The sequence below is a fragment of the Tubulanus polymorphus genome, chromosome 7 (assembly GCF_964204645.1).
Source record: "Tubulanus polymorphus chromosome 7, tnTubPoly1.2, whole genome shotgun sequence".
In the NCBI taxonomy this organism is placed as follows: Eukaryota; Metazoa; Nemertea; class Palaeonemertea; order Tubulaniformes; family Tubulanidae; genus Tubulanus; species Tubulanus polymorphus.
Genome location: NC_134031.1, coordinates 6,948,865 through 6,974,556, shown reverse-complemented (window position 1 = coordinate 6,974,556; position 25,692 = coordinate 6,948,865). Strand labels below are relative to the sequence as shown.

Here is a 25,692-nt window from a genome sequence, read left to right as displayed (position 1 = left end):
AAGAATGATCACGGCAGCAAAGATGATTTTGCATAATTCATCGTTATCAAGTTTTCATATTGTTTATACAGGCGCAGTGAAACCGAAACCATAGCCAGCATATGACAGTCAGCAGCTAGACTGTTTGCATGTATGTAATTTATACAACTTTTCACCAACAGGTCGATAGGTTGCATCAAAAATAAAATAAAAAAAACTTCTTTAAATGCGTGTCGGGAGCAAAATCAAAATAATCAATCCATCATACCCCGGTACATGTTTTAGTAATCGTTCTAGGTAAGGCTTCAATATCATCAAATCTATTTAGAAAATGACTTATTATTAGTCAATCTACTATTCGAGTTATGGAAGTTTCAACGTGGAGTCTATTGCACTTTGTTCAGCAGTCTCTAGAAAATCAAGCCTAACAGAAAAACTTAGCTATCTACTTCTGGCCATCAGATAAATCACATTAGGGAAATCAATTTGATTTGCATCAGTACTTTTTCCAACGGTGTTGAACCTTGTTCCAATTTTGGACGAGGTGTATTTGACATGGCAGAGTCAAAATTCGTTTCCCCCTAATATCTAACAGTCTATAAGACTCAAATTCTAACCCACAGTAGTAGATCTGGGTCATCATGGCAATCTGGGGGCCAGTTGCTCGAACGTCGGTTAGAGATAACCAGCGGCTAGGTGACATAGCGACAATTAAAAGTTCATGGTTAGGCCATACGGCAAAACAGACAATTATCATGGGATGGCCTTATACTAAGGTATTCATCCTAGAGATAGCTTCAACCAACTTTTAAGCGACTGGATCCTTGATATGTCATTTCCGAAGTGGACTGAATTCAATAAAGATGACCAACGGCGGAATGGAAGAGTGCGTATTATACAACAGCGAAAAAGCAGCAGTTGCAGACGGACAGTGTCTAGGATACACAGATACATAACGAGTCAGTCATCCACAGTTCATCAACAGGGAGCAATGAAGAGGACTATCCCCTTTTAGTTTAATTACAGTTACAACAAATTGATTCCTTGTTTGAGCCCTGGCTAAAAACTATATCGAGTCGGAACTAAAGATATCCATTCGGAGTAGAGCTTGAGCTAGTTACGAATAACAGATCAGGGCTGCAGTTTCTCAAAAGTTGGTTAGAGTTAACCACTGGATAGTTGACGTAGTGACGATTAAAAGTTCATCATTACTACGGCATTTACCCGCCGGTTATCTTTAACCAATTTTTGACCAACTGGCCCCAGTATTATCGTTATGCCTCAGCCAAGAACGTGGTACACCCTAGCTAGTGATGATCATTGATCCTATGTTTAAGTGCCAGCTATTTCAGGACCTGGCTAAGAATTTTAACAGCTACTGGAATACATCCTATTTCGAACTAAAAATATCCATTCGGATCGGCGCTTCAGCTAATAACAGATCAGTATCCTCAGCAATGCCTCGGCCAAGAGCTTGGTGCATCGAACATTTGAGCGCAGTCTTAGCTAATGTCTATTTCAACCTGACTTGAGAGCATACCGGGTGGCCTAGCTCAGTCAGTTTTGGTGGTACACACCTGATGAAAGTCTTATTCGGACCAGAAAGCACTGGAAGTTAACCTAAAACATCATTTTTTAATCCACTTTAAACTGTATTGAAGGATATCCAAAAAGTCTGCATTGAAAGGGGTTCATGAGAGAAAAGTGACTCCATGATTTGAAAGTTTAACAATGTTCCCATGCCTACACACCAAACTTTAGTTGGTAGGCATGGAAACATATTGAAACATATTTCAATGCAGACTATTTTTAGATATCCTTCAATCAGTTTAAAATGGATTAAAAATCAATGGTTTAGGTCAACTGCCAGTGCTTTCTGGTCCTAATAACACTTTTATCAGGTATGTAACATCAAAACTGATCAAACTAGGCCACCCGATGTGCTCTCAAGTCGAGTTGAAATAGACATTAGTAACGATCCTACATGCGAGCGTCGGCTACGAATCGATACCGCTATCCATTAACGTACTACTACGCGACGTCCTTGTTTCCTGCCACTCAGCGGCTTCCTCGCACGCGTAGTCCTCGTCGATTACGCCGCCACCACCATGGGTGTCCTCGCCGCTGCCCCTCGCGTCGGCGTTCGCGTTCGTCGATTGTTTGCCGCCGCCGGCGATCGTGTCGTACGACAGCACGAACGGTTTGATAACGTCCTCGTAGTTGATCGAACGATCGTGTCCCTCGCTGCAGCTGTAGTCTTTCTCGACGTGCCGGTGCAGTTTACTCAAACCCGGGTACGAACTCGGCAAATCGGAATCGGAACTACGCCGCGACGATATGCCGTTGCAAACGTCGCCCTCAAAGCCAGGCGGTTCATCATCATGACCGCCGTTGGTTTCCGTATGTTGGTTGTTGTTGTGGTTTGCGGTTACGTCGATAGGCGGCGTATCGGTTTGCGTATTATCGGAGTACGTTAGAACGCGGCCCGATGAACTGCCGTGAGCGCACAGCTCTAACGGACCGCTGCCGCGCCTGATGTCCATCTTATCCGGGCTCGGACTCGACCGAGCTGAATTACTCAAGCTTTTCATCGAACCTACAAAAACAGATGATGAACAAAAATTTTACGATTAGACGGTAGAGGAAGACTAAAGAAATGCTACAAATAATCCTCCCCCGGTAGAGATTTGAACCTGGTGGCATCAATACTCAGCCACGGTAGGAAACCCTGCCTGATTCGCGCGAGTTCGCAGTTTAGATGATGTCGTCATTAGCCAATCAGAAATCCTGCTTTATTTTAGCCCAGGTTTTTCCATCTGTGGTTTTCCATGAAATTTGCCTTAGTAATTATACAACGGACAATCTGATTGGTGCCGCAAGTTTGCTTGTGGCAAACTGCTATAGTACCTGCGCACTTGGCAGGGTTTCGTGACGTGGCTGAGTCTAGCAATACCATCAGGTTTGAATCCCTGCCGGGGAGCATGCTAGAATTAGGAACTTCAGAAATCTCTAAAAATTTTAACCGTGGGACCTCATTGATCGCAGACTAACAAACAGTTCCTGGTAATTCAGACTGAAATCATTTGAAATATCGTTCATTTCTCCACCATCTAGCCGAACCCAGTTTTGAACTTACCATCATCTTTAGATGATTCCATATGACTAATACGATCTCTAAGCTGCATTATATGCGTTTCCAACTGTCGATTCGACTTCAGTAACGTATGATATTTGTTGTTGAGCGCCTGCGGAATAATTGTTTTTTAACAAAATTTTCTAACAATATGTTACACGGAAATGTTTGTGGTATTTCGACAATCGAGTATTCTAACCTCTATTTCTGCTAGGTGAAGATATTTCGTATGTTCTTGCATTCTCTTCATTTTCATGTTGTTTTCGTCCTGTAACGACAAAACCATTACACCGTAAAACAATGATATATGTGGTGGGACAATGAAAGGCAGGGACGGATCTTTCGTGGAAGGGTGCACCTAAAAATAGGGCATATCATATAATTGAACAGGCATCCTGAAAGACAGCTTAAATCAACTGAATTAGAAAATACAGAGAAAGCTTATGTATGAATTTAAACATTTTTAGGTATCAGTTTAATATATTTCATTTTGCCGTAAAACTTCTGGAAAACTCTACACTTTTTTCAGGGGGGGGTACCCCCTGCATCCTCCCCTTGGATCCGCCCATGAAAAGTAATATATTTTTCCTAATATACTTTTTAGGTGTATATCTACCTATGGTACTGCTTCCTTAATCATTGCAAATATTTCTAGGCCCAAATTATGCACTACGGACTTAACATGGTGTACGCGACCCCCAAGATTACAGCTAACTTCTCCGCAGTCTAATCGAAAGATATTTCATTGGACTGACCTTTGTATGCACGATGTCCTCAAATTCCATCAGTTTAGCTTTACTCGCCTCTATTTCGACACATTTCTGCGACAATTTACAGTTCAAATCTACAAAATAAATTCCGAAAGTCTGCGAATAACGAAATTCCATATACTAGACAAGACCGCCCTCTCCGAAAAAAAGGTCAACAGCCACTTACCAGCAATTTCCGCTTTATGAGCTTGTAACAACAGATGCAGCATCTCGTCCCCGCTCGACGCCGTCGCATAATGAGCTAATTTCTCTTGATACTTTTTCTGCAATTCTCCCATCATCAACAATTCTTTATTCAAACGTTCGACGGTCGCTTGTAGTAAATGTGTTCGATTTATCGTCGACTTCATCGCCATTATCTTGTGGGCGACTTTAAACAGTTGCGACTTCGAGTCTTGTAACGTCTACAAACATACGTCGTAACGATATCGAGAATTCAAAACTGATAACTCTACGAGACTGAACTACAGCGTGGAAGCTTGTTGGTACGAGACGGCCTATTACGAAACTTGCAGCATAACGATGATTTTTTTTTAATATCCCGCCCAAAAGTAGTACAAACTACTAATGCGAAAATCAGTTTCATACGAACGAGACGATACGAAAAATTTGTTAAAAAGATGAACATTTTCAATCCCTATGTCTCATTTCCCTAGTAAATCAAGGTGGTCAATATGATCACCTGAATCGGACATATTACACGTGCAGTATGACGATAAGATCTAAGAGTTTTATCAATCAATGCCACGTGGTCTACTGTCAGTCTATTGCAATGATACAAACAGTGAACATGTGGCGGCATGCTAGGAATTGATCGACAACTATTGGCGGGAAATATACATTGGATTGCGCGTTACGAATTCACATTAATAAGAATAATTTTCTATTGCCCCAGGTAGGCTTACTCGTAATAACGACGTTCCACTGTATCTTATCATATATTTTGAAACCTAACACTAGACGCACAGTATTTGGCTAAATTTCAGCAGAAAGCAGCCTTGGGGCACACTGAATTTTTAAAGACACTGAATAGCGATTTCAAATGCACTCCTTTAAGGTCCAAGCAAGCAACCAGGAAATGAAACCACAGTGTTTCAGCTGTTGACTAACAGCCATCATCAAGTGGAATGACGGATGAATTCTAGTGGCACTTTTCATTTACTGGTATCTACAGTTGACACTGATAACATCGTTTTAATCAATTATTTAATACCCCTGCCGGAAAGAGGCACCAATGATAATCTTTATCGCCCAAAGGACACTTGGGTACCGTGCATCACCTTTAAAAGTTTGTTGTAATCTTCACGTTGCGCCAAAACTTGACTTTTTAATTCTTTATTTCTGTACTTCAGTTCTTCGCTTTCTTGTTCCACCTCTCTGTAAATGAAATAATTTGTTATCAAAACGTTTCTTATAATATCGAAGGCTGAGAGATATCCATATCTCTGTTGTGCAACCTACTTTAGTCTCTTGTCCAATTCGAGTTCGGTTTTCATTTTCGATTCCTTTAAACGCCTCGTTTCCTCTTGTTGCAATTTCAAAGCGATGTTCAATGAGTGTATTTCATTTTCTTGAAGACAAATCTGATCTTTCTACGATACAAAAAATATACACAAATTAAACATTCAAATACATATAACAGCATTTGACACAGGATTGACCAGACTTCACACGTGTCAGGCGCGGATCCAGACTATCGCGCATGCAGCACGTGCAGTAGTCGCAGTTTTCAAATGCCCTTGAAAAATTCGGGAAAAAAGTAAATAAAAGGGCACACAATAACTGCCTTTCTGTACTAGGCCTAAAGCAAAATGTGAATGAAAATAAATTGGCCAAAATCAAAAAAGGCAATCTATGGCAATTTTCATTACAGACATTATTGTTGCTCTATAAATTTAATCGAAAAAGGGCAAATTTCGCCAAAAATCTAAAAAAAAAACACAAATTGAATGTGAAGGCAAATTAAGTGGCATGATACCAATAAATGGCACTCAAACTCAAACTCACTCGCTGGGCATTAATACAGGCCCTTTTCAAAGTTGGTGCCCTTTTTTCACTATGCTGTAGTCACTGAATGGCCCTGGATCTGTGCCTGCGTGGTCAGGATACCTAGACTAAACAGGGGCCAGTTGCTCAAAAGTTGGTTTAAGATATCTGGCTGATGAATACTATGGTAACAATGAACTTTCAATTATCACTAGGCCCTATATCGACTAGCCACTGGTAAATTTTATCTAACTTTTGAGGAACTGGCCTAAGATGGTTAGCAAACACTGAACATCTTCTCTGCTTAATGAGGGTCCCTACAGATTAGTCATTCCTGGATATGAGGAGTTTTCAAGCAAATTTCATATTTCAAGAAGCGTCCGCATCACTTTCATATCCCAACTACAGTAGACTCCTAAATTTGTACTGTTTATCTCAGTAAACCATTAATTTGGTGGTTTCGTGAGCAAATTCTTATTCTTAACACTACCTATATTCAGTTTCTAATTCAGTAACCACATAATTGGGTAAAAAAAGTCCTGGTCCTGATTTAGGCGTTACTTACTGTATAACTACAAACTAGACAAAAATTTCTAATTGCCTATTTCTCAAAACTGTTGGAGTTTTTAAGGAGTTTTGGGCATTTAACTCAAATTAAAGGAGTTCGAAGCACCTTTAAAAGCATCTTCTGTTAAGAAGGAGTTTTAAAGGAATCAAGGAGTCGAAGGGACCCTGTCGCAATAGCAGTGAATGCTGTTCCTTCCAGGTTGCAAGTTTATAGATAGCCTAAGGGTAGTTGCATTAGAACTTGTGGACTAAAAGAATTTTCACAAGGTTTAATAGGGACACACCATGGCTTTGTTTTGTTCCTGCAGCGCGGTCGCTTCGACGATTTTTCCAAGTTGGCGTCTGTTTCGTTGCGCGTGCTGTTCGCGTTTGTGTCGTTCGAACATTAACTGCATATGTAACAACTGCACCTGATTATACAGAACATTCAACTCATCCGCAGGCGGTAACCCTAGACAAATACAACACTTCATCATATCAATTATACGAATGGTTAGGAAATTCTAACTTAAGAACAACATTCAATAACACAGTTATGGGTTAAATTTTACTCTTTGGATTTAAGCGCGGTAATAAAAGATGGACAATTCTTTGACGCCGTAAAAACCGTTACAACGATGTTTATATACATTGATACCTAATATGCGTTATTTTAGAGGTTCTGTGCGAGTCGTCATCAATTGGCGTTTCAAAATAACAATTACAATCGTGACTTTTGGCATTCATTTTGTAATCAATTAGGATTTTTTGCAACTTTTATTCTATTTTTGATGAATTATAGTGATCGTTTAAATTTTCATTTTCATGCTAGAGTTAAAGTATAGAACGCAAAAATGTGAAACTGGGTCTTAAGGATAAGTGAAGGATATTCAACAAGTGAAAATAATAAAGAGCTGGACAATCATATGAATAACATCAAATTAACGGGTTTGAATCGCTATGAAACCAAATCTTACTGACAAGGTGTTTCAGGAAATGACGTAAGTTCTCAACTCGAAATAGATTAACATTAAGGCAGGTTTTGATTGAACACGTTAAGACTTGGAACTCAGGCGTAATGTTTAGGGAAATTCACTTCTTCTTGTACTCTGGTCACTATGCTTTAGCAAAATCAGGGGCTGACTATTTTTTCGCAACTACTTCATGGAATCTTTTGAACACCATAATTGCAGTTATCAATAAGAGGTTTGTTACTTGTTTAACGATTCGATAGCTTATATGTACAGTAAAACAGTATAAAATATTGATCTTTAAACTAGTAACAACTCGCATTAACCCTTTCAGTGCGGTGTATGAATCGGTGATGGATTTTGCTAGTACACCGCACTGCAGTGTATTGATGCAATTAGTAATTAGTTTTTATCTCTATATTGAAAGATGGCAGCACCTGTCAAACATAGTGAAATATTAGTAACTAACGATATACCCAGCCAGTATATACGCACTATAGTGGTATTCCTGTTATTCAATACACTAGGGTGGAATTTTTCAAAATTTTCACTATAGGGTATTGATTAGTCAGCACTATAGGGTATTGATTAGTCAGCACTGAAAGGGTTAATATCATAAATTGTGGTGTTAAGTGGTGGCGAAAAAATACATCAGAGAAATAGGCCTAACGGCCTAACACATAGTGCCATATTTAGCCAGGACTGACTTTTTTTTGGGTCAAAATCTAAATTGAATTGACACAAAACCTTTGTCAGAAATACCTCATGTTTTCCCAGAGTAGGAAGAGATTTTCGATGCCTGTTTCGTGAGTTGAGAACAAACTAATATGATTCAATGATTTACATCTTAATTATTGAATGATTACCTCCAAAGTGGGTCCAGTCGATATTTTCGTGACTAGTAAGGGACATGTGTTCTTTACCTCCGAGATGTAAATGACGATCTAATAATTCCGGTGGAGATAGTTGAGTAAATAATGGAATTTCACTGCCTAAAAACAAACCGCATTGGAATGATAACAACATTTTCTGTAGCAAGGTTCCATCTGCTCAGGAACTCGGGAGATGAATTAGGAAGGCAGAGAAAGGGCGAAAGATCAGAAGTGACTTCACGACGAGTGGGCCTCGGACCATTGAAGTTTCATTAAAGCAAGGTATCAATTTGCTGCTTGGACCCACTGCCTCAATCCACACTCTATCATCCAAATATTCTATTATTTTCATTGAACACTACAAAGATATTAGTGATAGGTCGAGGAGATACACAATAACTGTTTAAGATGAATATACGCGAGAGAAATCCCACAATAATTCAGACAAAGATGTAGGGCTTGAGTAAAAGATTTACACATTTGAACGTTTTGGCTTTAGATTACCGTAATAGCCATCACCAGGCGTACTGTCCAGGAGCATTCAGTACGCCTGATGATGGCTAGTAGTCTAGTCAAACATTACTCAAATACTTCTACTTCCACGCAAGACTTCTACTCTTTGACTGAATTATTGCGGGATTTCTCTCGTATAGACATTAGTGATCTTATCACAAAACTTTCAAAGTGATCATGGTCTGATAAGGGGCTTGTTCCACATGACTACAAATCAATATCCGCATTATAACTCCAGACAAATAATGGCTGAAAGCCTCTCTCTACAGGGCATGATATAAAACTGAGGTCCAGACGTCGACACTGGTAGATCAGTGAACAAAATAAATATATTTCTACCAACCTAAAACTTTCGGTGTCGCTCCGATCGTCATCATAGGTTGTGGCAATCCGCTAAATACAAGTTTGGTATAATCGGGCGTAGTGTACGCGCGGTCTAGACACCGCTGACATTGAATGATAGGCGTGTAGGGCAGCGCAAACGGGAACATATCCTCGTACGGCAACCTTGGCCGCGTCTGCTGATGATCGACGCACGGCGAATTACTCAGCATTCGCTTCACATTGTTCTGATTTTTACCAACAGACGGCGGTGAAGACGCGTTATCCGTCTGCTGCGCGCCGCCGCCCCCGCTGTCCGAGACGACCGTCTCCGACGACGATTCCGACGTGAATTGAGCGGGCGACAGATTCGGGCAACTGACCGTGCGTTTCACCGGCTCCTGCGCGGCGAACATCGCGTCGTAGTTCATGCTGTTGAATCGTTGACGGTTGTAGCGTTTGATGTACGGCGCGACCGACTGTGCGGTCAACTGGTTACAACAGTCTTCTATGCTACTACTGTTGTTCTTGGTTATATCACAGACCTCTTTATCCATTTCTGAAAACGAATTAACGAACAAAAATGCCTTCAGCATCGAACTGCTAGAAACTGCACGCTCAGGGTATCTACAGATCAGTCATTCCTGGATATAAGGAGTTGACAAGGTCTTTTAAAGGAGAAAATTTCAAATTTCGACCAAGCGTCATTTATACCAGTTGCAGTAGACTCTCGGATCTGTTAATCTCGGTAAACTGTTAATTCGGCGGTTTTGTAAGCATACTGCTATCTATTCTAATTTGGTAACCGCCTCATTAGGCTACAAATCCTGGTACTCGAAATAGAAGAGTTTCAGGCATTTCGCTTGTGTTAAAGGATTTTCAAGCACCTTTTAAAGGCATTTTCCATTTTAGAAGGAGTTATAAGGAATCGAGTTGTAGGTACCCTGGCTCTAAGGCCCTTTTTAAATTTGCGCACTCCCCGAAGAGGATTATCTACTTGCTAGTTTGATTGCTGCATTCGGGTTCAATGCGGGTCCTATAGCGCAAACTGCATTGAATCGTAATATGAGCAATGTGCTAATTTGAACATTATTATTGAAGAAATTTCCTCATTATTTCCAGACCTGCCGGTTCGATTTGGTTGAAATTTAACTAACAGATTTTAAAACCAAATTCCTAGGCAATTGGGCCCTGGGTTTTTAACTCTTCTATTTCCACAACTCAGCAGATGAACAGATATCAGATGAAAGTAAAAATCTAATATGATTACCGTTATCACAGTGGTGTTTATCATCAGAACCTCTTTCTGATAATTTCTCTATTACTAACGGCAACATGTCCATATTAGGAGATTTATCCTGCGACAAGTCGAACTTGACTCCGTTTCGAGCATGCGGTACTGCCAACAGCTGATTTTCAGCGGAATCGCGCCTGACAGGCGGAGAAGAGTTTCTTCGTTCATGAACTGAAAAATAACAAAAACATTTTTTTTCAAATATTTCAAGGTGGCCACTGATATTTGGCTTGCTTGTTCCCTGACACGCACATTGTTTTCCCTGACTTAATCTGCTAAGAATCCGAATAATTGACACAGGTAAGACATAAGTAAGTTAAAATAAGTTATAAGTTGAATAAGTTGTAAGTAAATAAGTTATAAGTAAGACATAGAGGGAAACTGTTTGACTTTAAGCTACAATCTAACAATCTCAACAAATTTTGCTAACTATCCTGATTTTAAGCAGTTTTGAACAAAATTCCCTGACTATTCCCTGACATTTCTAAAGAAAAGAAAATTTCCTGATTTTCTCCTGATTTCCAGGTAGGTGGCCACCCTGTATTGGACACATATTTCTACAAAAGCGTTCAAAGAAAATTTCTGCTACCGCTCAGAACCTACGCTTACCCTCCATGCGAAGGTCACGCGCGTCCGACGAATCTCGTCGATTCTGCGCCGCTGCATCGACGGATTCTTTACGATTCGATTCTAGCGATTCTTTTCGAACGATCGCCCACTCGTCTCTGCCGGTGCTCCTTGGTAAATCGACGTTGAACCGGTCGTCCAACCCGCTCAGTCCGAGCGAGTCGTGATGCTGCTGTTGATGAAGCGGCAGTCGACCGCTGATCTGACCGACATCGCCGTTCCGATTCGCGGAATCTCGCGGCGCTTTCGTCGGCGAATTCAGTTCAGCTTTCTTCACCTGCATGCGTATAGCTCTAACCGGCGGTTGACTAGTGAACTCTCGTTTTACGGGAGACGGGGGAACTTCGGTTGACGGCGAGGGAGTAGTTTTCAGTTGAAGCGACGGTAAAGAGGTTCGCTGTTTAGCTGCAGATCCACATTGAGAATGATTCTAGAATTAAACAAATCAATACCTGCTAACTTTGCCAGGGCACAGTTTTATAGACTGGTATCAACTTGAGAATCAAATAATTGTATACACAACATATGCTACCTGCTAACTTAACTAGGGACAAGTTTTGTAGACTCCAACCCGCGGTGTTAACTCAATTCAGCTTCAATTGCGTAAACCCCTTGGTTTAAGATGACAACTATCTTCAAAACTGGTCCCAGGGTTTAGCAGCAGTAAGGCCGACGCAAAAGTAAGCACTCATAGGCACTTTTTTGACTCTCAAAACATTTTAAGCTAGTCACTGGCTAAAATCATAGCGTAATCAATCACAACCAGGATCACAACAAATTGGAGCACCCCAAAAATCCAAAGACTATCTGGTATTCATTGAATTACCCTTTTTGGGTTGATTAAACACTTTTCGTGAAAGTAAGACTTCATATTAAGACTTAATATTAAACACAAAGGCTTTCCAAATTTTGACAAAAGTAAGCACTTTTTAAAGACTTTCTATGACTGGTTGGCAACCCTGTGAACTAGAATGAATCACAGTTGGTTCGTGATTGTTTTGCGATTACAAGATATTAATCAGTGACAGTGTTTACAGTGGGATGAAAATCACAAACTTACAAAGCTATCGTCTACGGGAGTATCGGATGTAGGCACTGGAGTTGTGTGCGGAACAGCTACAAAATACAACAACATTTCGATAATCTTCAAATGTCAGTGATGGGCGGAACAATACCTGTGCCCAATGCTGTACAGTTTTTGAAAGGCCCGCGAGTTGTCGGCAGGTGTACAGCTACTTAATACAGAGTCCCTACGGATCAATCATTGCAGAATTCAAGCAATTTTCAAGGTGAAAATTTTAATTTCAAGGAATGTATGTAGGCCTATGACTTTCATATCCCGATTGCTGTACTCCTCCTAAATCCGTAATGTTTATCTCTGTAAACCATCTAATTCAGTGGAATCTGTGTGTATAATAACTAGGCCTAAAACCTAACAATTTTCTAATCGCCAATTTCTCAAAATTCAAGGAGTTTTCAAAGACCTTCAGGTATTTTGCTCAAATTCAAGGATATTCAAGGACCTTTAAAGCATTTTGGTTTAGAAGGAGTTTTCAAGGAATCAAGGAGTTGTAGGGATCCAGTAATATGTGTACCAATTATCATAGTGAACAATAAGAAACCTTAGAAAGGATGTCGTCCACACAAAATCAACTACATAGATGCCAAAATGGCTGCCAGTCAGCCATATTTGATTATCTCAAAAAATTAACAGCAAGAGCAAATCTTCATTTGAATAGTCGTACCAAGTTTCATCAAAACACAACCAGAGACCTAGCAGAGTATCCGCACAAGAATTACACAAATGAACTAGCTGACTCCAGTATGTTCCCAATCTGTACTTTGTTGCTAGGGTACAATAAAAATAATTCAGTCGTCCTAAAACGTTCTTTGAAAACTTAAAAAGAGTATTCACAGGCCAATCACTATTACAATGTGTATCTCAACCGAACAAGTAAAACTTACCCTGGTAAGATGTGCTACAAATGGCCGAAGCTATTTCGTTGGTGGTCGTACCGTAAACCGGAGACAGTCTACGCGGAGGAGTAGACAATCCACAAGCGGCCGACGGACTGAACATATCACTGTTCGACAACACTAGAGACAAATCTACTCCTCTTGAATTCAGGTCAGACGCCTTCAATCCAGCAGTTTCTAAAATTACAAGAAAATTCCGTTTAACGACGAATTTCGAAGACATTCAAAATAACCTTATGAATACTGTAGCCAAATGCAACCCCATATATGTTTCACAATACCCTGTTTTATTAGTCGCAAGTTTATTTTGAGTCTAACAAGCCACAGGCGATAATGGTTCTCAGGCTCAGGCTCGAATCTGGAACTCTGACATTACCATACGCTAGTTCCCAATGCATTTTGGATATGTTGCATCTAGGGCCAATAGGGAAATTTTGTCAACACTACTTTTTGAAAGTCAACCCCGTTCCTCATGAGGTCATCTCGCTGAAAAACAGTTTTTAGTGCCTAGTTCTGCCACTAGGTGGTGCTCATTCTTTGCACCGCACCATCAGACCACCATACTAACATTGTACTCAACTTTCATCAAGATCGACCCACTATTACGAAGTTGAGTAGCTGACACGCATACAGACAGATTGTACGAAAACTAGCGTCTGAACGAAAGCCGAGAACCAGCAATTGAAAACAAAATTATTTTCAATTTAACCCTTTCAGCGCGTCTACACCGCAGTGCAGTGTATGATTCGGTGATGGATTTTGCTAGTACACCGCACTGCGGTGTATCGATGTAATTAGTTTTTATCTCTATTGAAAGATGGCAGCACCTGTCAAACATAGAGAAATATTAGTAACTAACGATATACCGCACCGCGGTAAATACGCACTATAGTGATATTCCCATTATTCAACACACTAGGGTGAAATTTTTCAAAATTTTCAAATTATCTCCAGCACTATAGGGTATTGATTAGTCAGCACTGAAAGGGTTAAAATAGAAACTTGAAACTGCGAAAACACATCTAGATTTCGTTGCAAACGAAATAAAGTCATTCCGGCGAGAAGCCTAATCGATGATTACTCACGATTAAGCAGAGTTCTAACGTTAGCTGGTTTATCCGACAGAAAGTGTTCTCGATAAGAATTCAATAACGTCAGTTGTCCGTTTTGCTCGTTCGTTCCTTCGATCACGTCTAACGACATCTTCGCGCATTCGATAATGATGTCATGGATTTCCATGTGCTTCCACCTAGAACGATAAAATTTCGCGCCCGGTTTATCTAGCGCGCATCATTGGTATTTGTAGGTCTGCCGTTAGGTTAACGAACTCAATATGGTAACACCTCCTGAGTGAACACCTCTCAATAGTGAACATCTCCCATAACAAACACTTTTTTCTAGGAACCTACCAAAATTTTCTAGTTCATTTGCAAATAATTGTACCATCTCTACAATGGACACCTCTACAGTGGACACTTCTCTGCAGTGAACACACCTCTACAGCGAATAACTCTTTACGGTGTACACCTCTCTACAGTGGACACCTACCGGTATATGCGGTGAACGTTTTGCCCAGAACGACAAGTGTTCGCCATAGACAGGTTTTATCATAATATACTTTCCTAGCTTAAACTTCATACAATTTATCCTATTCTCAAACAAAATTATAGGGTACCGGTACCAGAAAAATCAGTGAAAATGTTTAAGGGATCACTTTTCAGTTCGTTTCAGTTTGTGTTTCACTTTTCAATTCCTAATAATTTAACATCTAAACAAAGCATATAAATTGATATATGAAAATATCAAGGCCAGAAATAAGACAGAAAGGTACTAACCGCGACGTGGAAACTTCTTGGTCTTTCGAGGCAGTCACCAACAACGGGTGCATTCTAACTCGCTCGAGCATGGGCTGAAACAGAAACGAATTTCATTTGCAATTTTCATTTGAATCCAACGTGGGAGGGATCTAAGCGTTTTGAATTGCAGAAAGCCATGAAAATTCGAGGTTTATTTCAGCATGAACGACAAGACGAAAGAACCATTGTTTCAAAACTTTTGATGAATTCGAAAATTTTGAAACATCGGTCCTTTTGTCATTCAAAACCATACTGAATTCCTGGTTAAGGTAGCGTAGTATTTTAATCGTGAAAATGTGACAAAATCTTTGTACACTTTCTATTACAACATTAATTTCAACCAGCAAGGCAGAACCCATTTATCACTGCTTTGCAGCTATATTTGGTTTTGTAATTCATTGCCGTGTACATGACGGGAGGAAAAAATTTTTAAACAAAATGCCTCCTTTATCAGATAGGTTTTATGTAGGTCAAGTGGTCAGGAACTGTCCTACATAGCCTACCTAATCTTTTTCTACCTAATTTTTTTCTAGGAACACAATACGTTGGCGCTAATGCATACATACGTTCTATTCTATGCTCTCATATTTTCTTTGAATCACGTAAGATTTCAGAAAGAAACAAAACAACACAAACCTTGATAGTCGCATTGAAAGTCAGCATTCGTTCTTTCTTGTTGTAATAAGCGCGTAGAAATGCAAGAAAGTTACACGGGTACATCCCGTACAGACGATGAAACAGCGCGTAGACGCTTACTTGTAAATGTAGCAGAAATATGTCGGGGATATTGCCTACGTATAAAAATATCACTGGTCAAATACATGTTATAGCAAGGTTCATAGTATTAAGGAGTAAGGATATCTAAATTTGAAGACTTTTTTTAAAAGACTTACATAAAACTAAAAAGGAGGCAGTTTAAAGACTTAATTAAGTTTTAATGAGTAAAACCCACAGTTGATAATTTTACGATTTATTTTCTGACGGTTTCTAAGTTTTGACTAGACTTCATCGACAGACCTGGTTTCATCGTAGCAAAATCAGCCAATCTCCCAAACACGAGGAATATATCGTTGAGATAGCTGCCGACCGCTACTGGTATTACTGGTAATAACGTAGTTACAATGAGAGCGGCGCTCATTAATATCGGTACATCTGTATCCGTCTATAATTTTAAAAAGAAAAAGAATATACGCAGTTTTATAATATCCAGTAATGTCTTAGATATGTGTCACATTTGTGGTTTAAAATTCGTCCTCGGGTGCATTTCTAGTTGCCCTCATCCTCCTCCAGCAGGGATTCGAACCCGAGATTCACCACAGTACGAAATCCTGCCACACTAGATCAAGTGCACAGCTACATGCACAGTTTTGTCATTATTAGCCAATCAGAAATCCGGTTTTATTTTAGCCCGGGTTTTTCCATTTATAGTCTATTCGTGAAATTTGTGATTACGCAACTGGCAATCTGCCCAACTACCTGCGCATTCGGTCAAGTGTTGCAGGGTTTTGCGCCATGGCTGAGTCTAACGATGCCTTCAGGTTAGAATCCCCGCCGGAGGAGAATGGATGTCGTTGGCTGTGTTTCGGTTACTGCCTGATTGGGTGAGAAAGAAATCCAGGTCCCGAACTGTACCAATTTAGGTAGAGCTTTCTGTACAAATATAAACATTTCTAATCGGCTATTTCTCAAAATTGAAACAGTTTCAAAGGAGTTTCAGACATTTTGCTCAAATTAAAGGAGTTTCAAGCACCTTAAAAGCATCTTCTGTTTAGAAGGAGATTTTAAGGAATCATTGAGACGAAGGGACCGCGCTGTATACCCGATTTCAATTCTTACCTTCAAACACTTGATGATCGTCGTGAACAAAGTATGATTGACGATCTTGTGCAGCCATGACGGTTGTTTGCGTACGATATAGCCGAGTAGATTCAATGTCGGAAGTTTCGTCTGATTTAGTTTCATGTACTCATTACATTTGTCGAATAAATGCTGGTAAAAATAGAATATACAACAGCTTGATTTGAACACATCTTATCATCGGTAATCAGGGCTGCCAACCTCTGAAAAGTGCTATCAGTAACAAATTGAATTTTTTTCAGTAACATTTCATTGAAGTATGAAAGAAAATGTTCAAATAAATCAGTAATCAACAGTAAGACGCTCAGTAACATCTTTCATATTTCTGTATGCATCGAACTAATCAACTCAATCAAGTTTTTCTCGTTACAAAATAGTAACAAATACTGAAAATCAGGAACAGTTGGCAGCTCTGGATAATAAATAATAGCATTGAGTTAAACCAGGGTCCCTACAGATCAAGTAGTTTTGAAGGAGAAAATTTCGAGGGAGTGTCTGCATCATTTCATATCCCAATTACTGTAGATGCCTCCTAAATCAAGACTGTCTAGGTGGTTTGGTAAGCTAACTTCTATCCTCTAATGCATTAACCGCCTAATTTGGTTAAAAAAATCCTGGTCCCAAGCATACCGATTTAGGTGTAGTCTAATGTATAAACAGAAACTAGACAATAATTTCCAATTGCTTATTTCTCAAAATTGAAGGAGTAGGAGTTTTGGGCATTTTGCTCAAATTAAAGGAGTTTCAAGCAACTTTAAAAGCATTTTTCCATTTTGAGGAATTTCTAAGGAAACAAGGAGTTGTAGGTACCCTGTGTGACGCTGCCGATATCTAGAAGTTATTATTCCATCTTTAAAGTTATGTCTACAATGCTTGGTCATATGTAACTCAAAAAAGGACATAGTTTCTTCTCATAACATTTCAAATTAGGCAAAGTTAACTTTTCCATCATTGAAGTAAGTAGCTCAGTAATGATATGATGATGAAATTAATTTGCTAATCCAGTTTACCTTATCATGGGGTTCACGAATACCGCCTAAAATTTCGACGCTTTTCTCCGAATTCGATGCGATGTAATAGTCGAATATAGCGTTCAGTAGTAACGGTTCACGCGCTAAAAAACAGATCATGAATGAGAAAATACTGCTACAGTACCAATATCGTCACTGGGGGATTTTGTGGAGCTTTGATTGGTAAAACAGTGAAAGGAATCAATCAGAAAATATGGCCTGAATTAATGTCTTAAACAATTTGCCAATATGGCCAATTTTTACTTTCATTAAAAAAAACACAAATACTTTTAAATTCAATTTTTATCTTATAACTTTTAATTGACATTTATTCAACCACAAGAAAAACAATTCTCAAGGTGGAGTTAGTTGGTTAACCAAAGGATAGTTGATATAGTTCACACAGGTGTCACAAATGGGCCTGTGCCTGTTTGGCCCGACCAAAAACATCAAACCAGGCCCGAGCCACATTTAAGCACAGGTCAAAATGATGGCATTTGAACTGCAACTGGTTCCGGAAATGATCCGTGCCAATTTGGCCCGGGCCAAATCGACTCCGTGTGATCATGGCTAGCGACAATCAAAGCTCAATGTTGCCATATGGCATTCATCCCCCCAGTAATCTTCACCCAGCATTTTACATCAACAACATGATTTAAAGATGAGTTGTACACGGTACTTACTTTCATTGAGATCCTCGTGGATAACCTCTTTTATATTTTCGGAGACTCGTAGTTCGTTCGTATCGAGTAGACTACATAAATGATTAGCACGAGCGTGTTGGGCAGAGGATGTGGAACTAGCCATTAGCAATAATCATACCTACAAAATAAAAAACGGTTATCGACAAAATTAACAATTAGAACAACCAATTCTTTTGTAGAGTTTACATAGTCAGTGCCGATTCAGGGGACTTACGTAACTAGTACAAGTCCATCAATTTTTTTTTTCAGTGCCCTTTTCTAATTCATCAACAAAGAAAATTGGTACCTTTCAGTGCAATAGTGTGCCTAATTTTGGCTATTTTGGCATGAAAGCTCAATTTCGTGATGAGACAAGTTCTTCGCAACTAGCTTCTCAGCGCACAGTTTGCCTGTTATCGCCTTTTTGGACATCAAAGTGCCCTTTTCAGATGCGACAAGGTCTTAAAATTGGCCTCTGGATCAATCCCGCATAGTTCTAGTTTATAGAACTGCAGTCATCTCAAGAATCAATGAGAGGGTACCCTTCGTGATTTCAATGAATCGTTGAAATTCTTGAGAAACAGATGATCTGGTCCTCATTTTAAGTAAGTAATCATAAAACTCTATCAAGAATGAGAAGGTCATTAATCTCAACGTGAAAATCAATAGAATTATTTGAGTACTTTATAGATATCATATTAAAGTGAATCACTGCAGTATTACGATATTGCATTTAATTAAAACGTTAAACTTATATCTCAGCAACGTTCGTTATCAGTGAATAGATTTAAGACATTGATTGCAGAAACCAAAGGTAGAAAATCTATTCAAACATTTTTTCACAATAAATGCCGAACACTAAGTTAAGTACCAACAGCGTCGTACACGGAAAATTTCCAGTACCGCGTAGCGTCTGTCAATAAGGTTTCACAATGATTTGATAAGCAACTGCTATCATTCTTACAGGAGTTGGGTGCTACGTATATACGACATATTTTGTCCACTAAGCGCGTACAGACTTGATGACTGTCAGCTACCTATCGTACGCATTTGATTCACAGGTCCTAACCAGACCATGCGCACGTACTATATGGACGGCCCCAAAGCAGAACTCATATGATATCTTCATCCCACTATACTACGATGCATTTCCTTCATCACACTGATCACTAGATTTTACTGGCTTACATTGCGACACTTGCGAAAGAGAGAGAGAGACTATAGACGACCTTCATATCTTATCCTCGAAAAACCGGAACTAAGTGGTAAATATGATGACCTTTCATATCGATCAATCGATTAATGAATTGTATTTTGTCTCACAGAGATCCGTTCTCGAATCAAGGGCACTCTACAGGACAGGCTACGCCCGTGTGGCCCCGATTCGGGTCATGCTCGAGAACTGATGTACTTAGAATAATTGAAATGTCCTAATGAAACGATCGCAATTTTAAAAACGTTCTTACCCTTCTACAGCGAGTATGGCAAGTGATTTGATCAACCAACCGTCTCTGTACCTTTTCAATCTAACCACAGCGCATAGAATTAAGTTTCATCATTTCTGTCAGGGGCGTCGGGTTCACAGAATCCGGATCCTCAATCATCGGTTAGTTACAACAGGAGTAGCAGGTTGTTTTGAGTTGTTGAAGAGTCTCTTAATTTAACAGAGATCTGTGGGGAACTCGATTTAACAAGGTGGCCACTTTTAATTTTGCTTTTCCCTGACTTCAATGACTATTCTGACTTCTTCTTCCCTGATTTCGAGGTAAGTGGCCAACCTGTTTAAACATGTAAAGACAAACTACGTGCAGACACTAGAAAAAGACCTGATGCTTATAAGTATTACATTTACTCTACCCCAAGTCACCTTGAACAACTGTTTCAATGAGGTATGTTCGTTGAGGTATTTTTCTAACCAATGGAATTATGAAACCATCCAATTTGGACATCGCTCTCAGATTCGAGTCGGCTACATTTTGAACGACCCGAAAAGATTCGACGACTTAACCGAACCTACCTGAAGCCCCGATACTGTGATACTGCCTGGGACGAGTTAGGATACATATTTAGAACCTCGTGTTATGAAATGAGGATTTTACAGTACAGTTTCAATGTCATAACGTATATCTCGTCTGGACACGGATTTAAAGAGACGTTCGACAAAAGATCGCTTCCGATAGAGAGCACATCTTTTTCTATATAGTCCCTCTGCAAACTAGGGGTCCAGGGACTCCATGCCCACTTGGGAAGTGGTTTCAAATGCTCAACAATCTAACAATTTCAACATTCAACGCCCCCCTGGTGACCATTTACAAAAACCAATGACCTTGAAACTCACCACAATCATAGAACCTGTCAGCAGCTACGATTTTGTAATTGATTGTGATAACAAAATATGCCTCGTTACCAATTTAATACGGAAATTCTAAGTCATTCTACTATTCAACGCCCCCTGGTGACCATATTCAAAACCCAATGACTTCGAAACTCACCACAATCATAGAACATGTCATGAACTACAACTTCGCAATTGATCATGGTAACAAAATATGCCTAGGTACCAATATAATAAGGAAATACTAAGTTATTCTACAATTCAACGCCCCCTGGTGACCATATAGATAAACTTATGTCCTTAAAACTCGCAACAATCATAGATGATGTCATGAGCTACAACTTTGCAATTGATTGTGGTTACAAAATATGCATAGGTACGAATATAATAAAGAAATGCTAAGATATTGTATTATTCAACGCCCCCTGGTGGCCATATACAAAATCCAATTACCATGAAACTCACCACAATCATAGAACACGTTATGAGCTACAACTTTCTAATTGATTGCGGTAGCAAAATATGCTTAGGTATCAATATTATGTGGAAAAACTTTGTCCCACTTACGAATGAGTACTGGTGACACCAAGATGGCCGCCAATTGCGTCATAATTGGCTGATGAAAAATACCTGTCTCAGGTATAAAACATCCCTTTCCAAAGAATACCCATCACAAATTGCAATGAGAAATGATTAACCAGTAGGAAGCTACAGGACTCAGAATTTGGGCCAAAATTAACATTTTTGGGCACTAAAAAGGTCATAGGACGGCCATCTTGAGTCCGATCGACCCAATTTTTGTTATGTTGATGGGCCCTGGGGGGATTCACATATATCCGAAAGATCAATGTAATTGATCGAAGCGTCTTCAAAATTTCCCTCAAAAAGTTCAAAAATGTGTAAAAAGTGCTGATTTTGGCGAACAACAATGGCTGCCAGTCGGCCATCTTGATTCTGACAGGGGCAGTTTTTGGGCTGAAGATGTGTCTAGGGTAGATACATGTGTAACCCAAATATCAAGACGTTACCTTGAAGCGTCTTCAAAACTTCCCAAAATAACTGGATTCCGTCTACGGACGGACGGACGAACGGACGACGGACGAAAAGTGAACGCAATAAAGTGGGCTAAAAAAGCACGGCATCAACTGGTCGACCAGCACGTAAGAATAACTTTCTGCTGATCGTGGAATCGAACAAGAATAAAGGATCGTCTATTCGTTTCATTAATTTTTATGAACAATTTCTTTTTAGATACGTAAAATGCCGGAGCAACTGCAGTGTTAGTGTTTCAGTGTTCTCAAGTGCAACAGGTCTTAGAAGGGCGGTCACCCCTTTCATCTTTACATCCACCTCGCTGTAAAATTTGTGCTATCCCTACCAGCAATAGAAGATATTACACCAGAATTAAGTTTAATTTTCTGTATTTTTTGAGGGATTGAAAGCCTTGCTCAGAGCCATTGGAACGAGGACGGCAGCAGCGGCCAAAGCTGCGCCACTTTTTTGCTTAACAAAAAATTTTTATGCTTTTTTCAAAAGCACCCTGTACCGCGTAGCAGCTCGTCGTTCTCTGTTCTGTTGCTACTTCAGCAGTCACGATGTCATATATAATGAATGCAACCCCTTTAAAATTCCAGCATGCGTAGAACACTGGTGTTTAGGTGTACCAAACCTACCCGGCTTAGATCATGGCAATGAGGTTACCAGCCAGGCCCTTTGAATGCTAGCGCGAAATGGCAGAAACAAATTCTTATTACAGCGTGCCCCAGGAAAAGGTTGTCAGATCGAAAATAACTATGTTTATGTAAGAAATTATAATCAATTTCATTTTATCCCCATCTACCTCTGGGTGTTTATTAACTAGATTCTACTTTGGTCTTAAGGCCATTTGTTTTACGCATGACCGAGCACCAATCAGTAATTAACAGCATCACATAATGACAATTCAACTCTTTTTGAGTCCTACCCACAGGTCGTCATTGCTTTACATATCGGTCAGTTCTTTTATCGAGCACAGTATCCAGGATGGTTAGCCTCGACGGTAAGTATTCCTTGTACTGAAATGCGACCGAACACCATCGATTGCGAGATTGAAAATTCAACATCCTGATATGAATGATCCACTTAATTCTGTAAAATCTCGTTTAGATCGATCAAAAAAATTATAGAGTAATCATAGAGTAATCCTAAGTAGTTAAATCTTTTCACATCAGATGTATAAATTCATTAGTCTCAATAAATGATTGTGTCGCCCCAACATTTTGTTAACCGACTGTTTTGTCATGTCGTAACTGAACTGCTCAGTCATGCATTCACGAGGCAAGCCTGAAAATCAATTCATAGCCAGTAATCTGTCTGTGGTTTAGTTTCAAGCCAATCCGATAAGAAAAGCTTACCAACGATTAGGTAACTAACTAGTCGAGAAATCCCACAATAAATCAGCCAAAAAATGAAAAGTTCTATGGTAAAAAAGATATATATTTCGAGCAACGTTTTGGCTAAAAGTAACTACTTCGGCTAAATTCACGCCTGATGATGGCTTTAGCCGAAACGTTGCTCGAAATATATATCTTTTTGCCACAGAACTTTTCATTTTTAGGCTGAATTTCTTCGGATTTCTCTCGTTAGGTAACTAATTAGTAAACACTCAAATGATGATGGGGGAAAAAGTCGGTTGATTATTATTACTATATTTGATATATTAATCTTTCAACTGATAACCTTTTTCTGGGACACGCTGTGTCGGTCTGTCAGAATAACATACACATAAAACAGAGACGCATTTCTGATGCCCCGCTTTGGGACCGTACGGGTTGCTTAAAAACTCGTAACACTGCTCTGAAACGAGAAGCGAGGTTTTCCAAAACACTGCACGTGAAAATATAGACACATATAAAGATAGCCCAAGGATTTATCTGTTTCCTTTTTGTTTTTTTTCCTTTAGTTTGCTGTGATAGTTTGCTGGACTGCACCAAATAACTACAAAGTGGATACTTTACGCCTTAAGACTTAAGCAGGCCCACACGGCAGCCGGGACAATTTACAAACCACGCATAGAGTTTTTTAATAAACACAGGAACAGTACATTTTATTGTAGTAATCTAACCCAATTTCGTTTAAAAAAATGATGTAAAATCATGGACTAGGAATAATTTACGATGTTATAGGCCTAATAGGCCTAGATAGGGATGCCTTTACCTTTGAAGAAAAAACGAAGCAGACTCCGGGAGAATGCCCATCTCAAATATGTGCCGTCATACGGTATTCGAGTTAGGACTAAGTAGTCACTGATGTTCACCATTCATAAGACACTATATCTGTGTTATGACGATAATATAACGAGAATCCCATAATAAAAATGAAAAACCTCCAAAAAAGTCTGAGAATGTTTCCTCGCCTAATTTTCTGGATCCAGTTTCACAGTTGTGAGTTAAGATTTGATTCGAAGTTAAAACATTGAAATTCGACTAATTTCAACTCGAGTGATTTTTAACTCACAACTCTGGAACTGAGTCCTGCTGTAACTCAGTATTCCTGAAGATATAGTTGAAACGTTGAATCAACTATCAGCTCGAGGAAACATTTTCGGACCTTGTTTTTTTGTCATTACTGTGGGATTCTCATTATGTAGTCACTGATGTTATCTGAACTAGGTTTATTGTGTATTAATTAAATTGAATCATTCGGTGATGCATAATACTTGCAAATGGAACTTTTTACGATCATGACATTGTTTTCAATGCAAATTCTAACAGTTGCTCGGTCTAAGCAGGTGATTGCTGACCAACGCCGCATTATTCCCGTTAGGCCTAAACGCTACTTTGCTGACAACTCATTCTGATTGCCTAATTTGTTGCCTGAACACATGTGCACGGTAGTGCGCGACTTCGAAAAATTCGAGGGAAGTGTGGCGAACAGAGTTGGAGAAAAAATAGAGCGGGGAGGTCAGTGGTCGAACCTGTGCCAGCATATTGCTGGTGCAATGTCTTTCCACCGATGTTGGTTGAAACCATTCAAATGTTTTACTTTCAGGGCCTAACTACATACAGCACTCAACACAAACCCTATGCCTAGCTTGAAAAAGGGACAAAACGGACCCTAACCCTCTGTCTGGACACTACGGACCCTACCCCTATCAAAACCCGAAAGTAACCCTAAGACTAAAATAATTTTATCGTCATAATCTTAGACTCTACATATAAACCCTATATATAAATGTCGGAAAATGGTGTTTTCTGAAATAATGCAGCATCAATCGGCAAAATATTCACTCCCTATTTATTGAATTTGAAATGGCCTATCTTTACAAACTTAGTTTTGCTAAATGCACGTCCAATTCCATCCATTTCTGCTCAGAAAGGTCAAAGAAAACACCTTTAGAGAAAATTGTCTAAATGAGAGACAATACAATTAAACAGACAGTTGATTTTTATTTCATTAATTGAATTGATTGAAGAACAGGCAGGCAGAGGATTCGCCGAAAAAAAGAAGGCTGGAGACGGACGACCTAGCGAGTTCGAGGACCGACCACAGAGACGGGACTTTAAAAACTGTTTTCAGTCATAGGCCGGTTTCGTCAAAATAAAAAGCTTGACAACCTGCAAACGTACCTGCTGAACGCGAGAGGAGTCTGGAGGTAGTGATCTGAAACACGTAGACTTCACGAGATACATCCACTCGAGCGTAGGCAGCAGCAGTAGAGTAGAGTCTCGAGTGAGAGAGTATGTCCTGTACTAACTGTAAAACTCTGTACTGCGGCATATACTGACGACCTTGACCTAGAAAATGCCAATTATCGATCCAAGTCACAAGCTCGGTTAATACTAAATTGGAAATTCACACGCGACATCGCGAGCTTCGTTTTAAGGAAATGTGATTCAAATTGCATTAAATGGTGTACCTAAATTAACGTTGAAACTTAACCTCATCTCACAGAACGTCATTTAGAAAGATTAACTAGGGTTG

The 25,692-nt window shown here is 39.5% G+C and overlaps 1 protein-coding gene across 2 annotated transcripts; it reads right to left on the bottom strand.

The window, feature by feature from the left end:
* Positions 1-1,624: 1,624 nt before the first annotated feature.
* On the bottom strand, positions 1,625-25,468 carry LOC141908858 (hamartin-like). Of its 2 annotated transcripts, none has more exons than XM_074799089.1 (22): positions 25,338-25,468; positions 18,396-18,534; positions 17,713-17,816; positions 16,682-16,834; positions 15,863-16,007; positions 15,482-15,636; positions 14,825-14,898; positions 14,075-14,238; positions 12,978-13,166; positions 12,073-12,128; positions 10,995-11,442; positions 10,362-10,556; positions 9,114-9,650; positions 8,252-8,377; positions 6,720-6,886; positions 5,344-5,474; positions 5,163-5,259; positions 4,049-4,286; positions 3,868-3,956; positions 3,312-3,380; positions 3,116-3,224; positions 1,625-2,575 (listed from the first exon to the last, which is right to left on the bottom strand). In XM_074799089.1, the coding sequence occupies exons 2-22, from the start codon at positions 18,517-18,519 to the stop codon at positions 1,977-1,979; spliced, it is 3,969 nt and encodes a 1,322-aa protein (XP_074655190.1). In that variant the 5' UTR covers positions 18,520-18,534; positions 25,338-25,468; the 3' UTR covers positions 1,625-1,976. The 2 variants fall into 2 exon arrangements, with proteins under 2 accessions (XP_074655190.1, XP_074655191.1); XM_074799090.1 differs by having other exon boundaries at positions 8,309-8,377.
* Between the last annotated feature and the right edge of the window lie 224 nt (positions 25,469-25,692).